General features: G+C 41.4%; 1 protein-coding gene across 1 annotated transcript; it reads right to left on the bottom strand.

Annotated features, from left to right (window-relative positions):
- On the bottom strand, positions 1-4,313 carry LOC116220166 (trichohyalin-like). Its single transcript, XM_042707527.1, has one exon. The coding sequence runs from the start codon at positions 4,024-4,026 to the stop codon at positions 1,267-1,269; it is 2,760 nt and encodes a 919-aa protein (XP_042563461.1). The 5' UTR covers positions 4,027-4,313; the 3' UTR covers positions 1-1,266.
- Positions 4,314-5,779: the final 1,466 nt, after the last annotated feature.

The raw sequence follows: 5,779 nt of genomic DNA, 5'->3' as shown, positions 1-5,779 counted from the left end.
CTGTCGATCAAGATTAACGCCAAAAACACCAGGCCAATTGTCATGAAACTTGGCGGACAGACCAAAGAAGAACCCCTTTTTGGCCCTTTCTGTGACATTGCGAGATAGGGCATTTGGCCGTGGCGGAAGTCTGCGAGTGCCCTTGTCTCTTTGAGTGCCCTTGTAGTTAGGTATATGGATCACAGAGGTCTGCGCTCTTCGAGTGCCCTTGTATTTTAGTATATTGATCACCTAAGGGCAGGTGACCCTAAAAACATAACACCTTTCAAAAATGTGGTTGGCTTGTAAAAAGTTTGTTGTATGTGTGAGGTAACCTGAAACCTGACCTGAGTGTCCTGAGACACACTTTTAAATAAAATGTGTTATTATTATTATGATTTATATAAGAACCCACATATAGCCACCCACAAATAGCAAGGAGTATGGCATATGGCCATCAGCATTTCACTTTTGCGTGACTGAAATCCATTGCACTTGGATTTTTGATTGACCCTTCTCATGGGACTCAGTCTCAACTGGATAGTGAACAGCGCTGAATCAATTTTCTGCTATTTTAGTCATACAGTCATTGTATGACTTCAGTTCAGAGTGAGAATGATTCGTTTAGATAAACAACTCTCAATAAGCAAGTCAGTTAACAAATATCTCATTGTTATATATACAGTAAAGAAAGACATTAAACCACATATATGTCTTTAAATGTTTTATTTGATAATAATAATGAGAAACAAATAAAATAAAGTAAAATAAAATAACAAAAAAATAAAATAACAGAAAAAATACTGGTCTCATTTGAAAACTTTCCTTCCTTTCTGAAGTTGAGTCTTGGTCTTTCTGAACTGCTCACTGAAATATGGAAAGAGCACATTTTGGCATAAGAAACACCCCAACTGGCATGGCTCTGATATGAATAACTGAAATGAGACACCACTAAATACAGACCTTTTTAGACTTTTGTAAATAATGCTCTTCTAAATCCTTTAATTTCTGCGTTTTTTCCAGGCGTTTCGCCCTTCTCTTCTCACATTCTTCTACCTCTTGATTCCACTTCTTCTCCTTTTTCTCCTTCTTTTTAGCCTCCCACTCTTTCCAGGTGTTTTCCATTTTTTGCCGTTTTCCCTCTGCTTTTAGTAACTTCTTCCTTTTTTCCTGCTCCCTTTCTGCTCGAGAAATTGACCATTCAGCATACCCTAAACAAAGAAAATAAGGTTATGGGCTACACAACACAACTGCGATATGAGATATTACATTTCTTTGCCAAACCAATTAATCAGGGATGCATGAGTGAAACGACATGAACATGTCAGATATCTTACATGGCAGGTAAAAGATGTGTCCCTCCTCCTCTTCTCTCACATGTGTCCTGTCAATTTTTTTCTGATAGTAGTTTTTTGCTTTTTCATTAACCCATCCAAAGACTTTCCTCCTCACACTCCTCTCCTTCTGTACCCAACCGCTCTGCCCTGTCTCAATGCTCTCTGCGTCAGCTGGAATCTCCTCCTGTGCCATCTCATCAGCAGAGCGCAGTGAAGTGTTTTCAGCCTGTTCTTCTCCTCCATTCATCTCCTCCCCATCGCTCCCATCTGATGCGAGACTCTGGGCCTGAGAGGGATTCCTGCTGCTCTGGGCTACTTGCCCTGCTGTGTTCACCTGGGGTTCATCCTCCTTCTCAGATGGCATGATGGCCGTGTTGTCTCTTCTCGGTTGCTCATCAGAGTCACTCTGCTCTACTGCCTGACAGGTGGTTTGTGGGTAATCAGTGGCAGTGGATGTTAACTCAGTAACAGGCAGAGTCTCCGCTGGGTCAGGTGTTTGTTTGGTCTTGGTCTGTATGTGTGACTTCACACGGCGGGGTTTTGGCTTTTGATTTCCAGTAGCCTGAACCATAGGCTGGCACAGCATTCTGCGACCTTTAACCTTTGCAGGATAATTGATTGCTTGTTTGTTTGTTATGTTTTGGCATTCCGATCTCTGCCCAGTAACCTCCATAGGTTTATCATTGGTCTGGATTTGAGCCTTTGCTTCCATCTTTGGTTGCTCCTGGTCCTGTTTTTCCACATGAGTCTGTTTTTGTATCTCTCTCTGCTTGTCAATCTCCTTCTCTTTCTCAGTCTCCCTTTGTCTTTCAAGCTCTTTTTGCCTTTCTTTCTCTTGTGCCTCTCTCTGTTGCTGTTGTTGTCTTTGCTCTTCCTGGTAGGCTTTTTCTCTCTGTTCGTTCTCCTTTAATATATCTGCCGACTTCTTCTCTTGCTCTTTCTGCCTTTCATTCTCTTCCTGTATATCCATATTTCTCAGGTGAGTCTGTCCCCCCATTGGCTCCTTTGTCCACTTTCCATCCTTGTCTTCATCCGATTTGTCTTTCCAGCCATTTTCTTGTGTAGCAGTATTTGTCTTGGCCTCATTCAGTTTTTGTGTCTCTGTGTCTCCTTTGACGCACAGTGTCTTTTTCTTACACTTTTTCTTGTCTTCCTGTACTGCATCTTCTTCCTCTTGCTTTCTCTGCTTTTCCAGTTCTTGGGCCTTTTCCTTGCGCTTCTTCTGACGACTTTTTCTAAGCTCACTGCACCTTTCTTCACTTTTCTTTTGCTCCATCTCTCTCTCTTTTTCAAAATTTCTATTGATTTCTTCATCCAGTTGTCCACATCTCTCCATCTGCTGCCCTTCCATTTCTCTTTCTCCCTCCCCTTCCATCTTGTTTTTCCTTGCACTCATTCTTTCCTTCTTGATGAATAGTTCTTCATCCATAATTTGCTGTCCCTCTTGTAAACCTTCTCTCTTCCCTTTCACCACTTTTAGCTTAATTTCTTCCGCACAGTTCATTCCCTCATTCCAGAGGTTCTTTACCTCTTTTGTGTCCTGTTTAGTCACCTCTGTCAATCTTTCATCTTCATCTGTTTTTCTTGCTGCATTTCTTCCTCTTGGTTTGAGTTTTTTCTCGTGTTCTTTCTCTCTCACAGTTGTTCTTTTTTCTTCCCTCTCAATCTCTCTCTGTCTTTCCATTTTCATCAATTTTTCCTGTTTTTCTTTTTCCAGCTCTTCTCTCAGCTTCAACAACTCCTGGTCTCGTCGCTGAGCCACCTTTCTTTCTGTTTCTAGCATTCTCTCCAGCTCTCTCGTCTTGTCCTCAGTTTCCCTCCATCTTTCGTCATGTCTCTTCCGCTCCATCTCAAATTTTTGCTCCATTTTTTTAAGCTGCTTCTTCATTTCTTGCTGTTTCTCCAGTTCTCTTCGCTCAGTGTCCAGCCTTCGCTCTGATATCTCTATGTGTTCCCTCAGAGTGCTCTCTCTGTCTCTCTCTCTCCGTACCTCTGATCCCATGTCTTGACATTCCTCCTTCACTTGCTCCAGCTCTCTCTGAATATCCAGGTGCCTCAGTCTTTCTTTTCTCATTGTTGTTTCTATGTGTCTTGGTGCCTCCATTTTAGTTTCCTGCTCATGTTCAATCTGTCCCAACAATCCCTCTTCCCTTCTCTGAGTCACCACTCTCGTTTTCTCTAGTTTACGTTCCATCTCCAGTATCTTTGCCTCCCCCTCCCGTTGGCGTTTACTTTCAGACTCTCTTACTCTTTCCTTTTGTCTCTTTTGCTCCATTTCTCTCGCCCTAGCACACTTTTCCTCCATGACTTTAAGCCGCATCTCCTTGTCTCTTGTCTCGTTCTCTCTGTCCATTTTTCTTATTTGTTCCTCTAGTTGTTTCTCCAGTGTTCTCTGTCTGTCATACAGCCTTTCTTTCATGTCTTTCATCACATTTTCCTCTTGTTTCATCTCTTTCCTGGTCAATTCTTCCACCAGCTCTCTCTCTCTTTTCCTCTCTATGTCTCTCATTCTCTCCCACTCCCTCATTCTCACCTGCTGTCTCTCAATGTCCGAGACTCTCTCCATCTCTCTCATTCTTTCTATATATATTTCAGTGTCTCGCTGTCTCTGAATCTCTCTCAGTTTCTCCTGTTGAGCAATTTGGTCAGCCTCTGCCAAGACCTGCCATTCGGTTTTCTCCAAACTCAACTGAAATACAAAATATTTCATGACATTTAGTACATTGTCTTTGCAGTCATATAAACTTTAGTTTTAAGAACAAGAAAATATATAACCATGACATACTCTAAGGGCCATTTCTCCTTTACCATTTTGCGTTGCTTATATTAAATGCCTATACAGTAGTCTTGCCTTGTCTGTCTCACTCATGGGCGTGGTCTCCTGGTCTTGCTGAAAAATTGGCTCCAGTTTTTTGAGTCTCAGCAACTCCTCAATCTCCTCCTGGGTCAATCTCCAATTCTGCAGACTTAATGTGTTGACACTCCCTTGTAGCGTGCCGAGAGTCTCACTGCCCCTCACTTTCACCAACTCTTTTGGTTTCAGGTGGGTCCATCTTTCCTTCTCCATCCGTCTCTGCTGCAGGCCTCTCTCATCCTCACTCGTTTCCTCACTCTCTGTGGTCCACCTCTCCTCTCGCTGTTTTAAGATGAAGAGTTGGTCGTGATGATGAAGAGTTTCCTGGAGCCTCTGATGGAGCCTCTTCAAGTCTTTAATTTCTTCCTCAGTCAGTTTCCAAGTCTGTACCCACCCTGGCAGTCCCATCTCTTCCGGTATTTGCAGTTTTTCTCTGTTTTCCTCTCGCAGCCTCTTACGTTCTTTTCTCTCCTCCTCCTCCATCTTTCTCTGCAGCTCCCCTTGTCTCTTCTCTTTCTGGATCATTCTCAGCTCCCAGCACCTCTTCTGCTTTTCCATCAGGTCCTGCAGGTCAAATTCCAAATGGTCGACCATCTTGACACTTACGCTGACTACTCCTTTGCCCCCTTTTAGAGAGACTTGAGCCCGTGCTGTGAATTGCAAAACAATTATCATGATGTTAAAAATGAAATTGAACACTGGTTTACTTTAGGAACAAGAAGACATTTCTCTAATGCACTGCTAGCATAGATTGCTAATTGCACAGTCTGGGACTTCACTTTCTTTGAACTAAACCATTTGCATCCATGTCATGCTATTGTCTCATATACTGTTTTGTTTTCCATTCATGCGATTCAATTTAAACTATGAACTGGGTGACAGAGCAGGGACACATGGAAAACAACCAATGCTGTGGTCCCCTGAACCCATTGGTAAGAAAATATTGAATAGCCTAAACATACATATATATTTTTAATTTAACTATGTGTATGCTAGCCTATATAACATACATGTTTTTATGATTTACCCAATCCATATTGTTCAAAATACTTTGTATAGGCATTTCTGTGGAGGCCCTTTAATTACTGATTAATCAATAGGTTATATATTTATAGATAGAAGCTTTTATATACCACTAAAATGTATGCTGAAAAACAAACAAACAAAACAATAAACAAGTACTAGAAGGCCATTTTTTTTAAATGTAGCCTAGTATGTAACAAATACCTGTAGATAAAGCACTCCAATCAGATTAGGTTGTATATGGTACTCAGTTGCAAATAAAGTGTGTTGTCCAGTCAGTCTTGACATCCAACTGATATCACTTTCATAGATTTAGGTTAGGATTTAGGTTAGGTTCTATTTTACCATGGTAACCATCATTATTACGTCACTTGTGTCACTTGTGTCACTGAAGCAGCCTTTTGACATCACCCACATCATTACGTTCTAATGTCACCTATACATGTAAGCAACGGACAGTGAAATCAGAGACGATTGAGGCAGAACATTTTGAAATCTTTGGTGAAATGTAGAATACTGTATTCACTATTGTATACTCAAATACATTTGCAAGCGAAATAGACCTATATTGGTTATTGTTGTTGTT

Source organism: Clupea harengus, chromosome 4 (assembly GCF_900700415.2).
Source record: "Clupea harengus chromosome 4, Ch_v2.0.2, whole genome shotgun sequence".
In the NCBI taxonomy this organism is placed as follows: Eukaryota; Metazoa; Chordata; class Actinopteri; order Clupeiformes; family Clupeidae; genus Clupea; species Clupea harengus.
The sequence above is the reverse complement of the archived record's forward strand: the minus strand, read 5'-3'. Positions and strand labels throughout refer to the sequence as shown.

Bases quoted from the DNA above. Each gene is read 5' to 3' on its own strand.
- LOC116220166 (XM_042707527.1), bottom strand. From the start codon at position 4,026: ATGAAATATTTTGTATTTCAGTTGAGTTTGGAGAAAACCGAATGGCAG.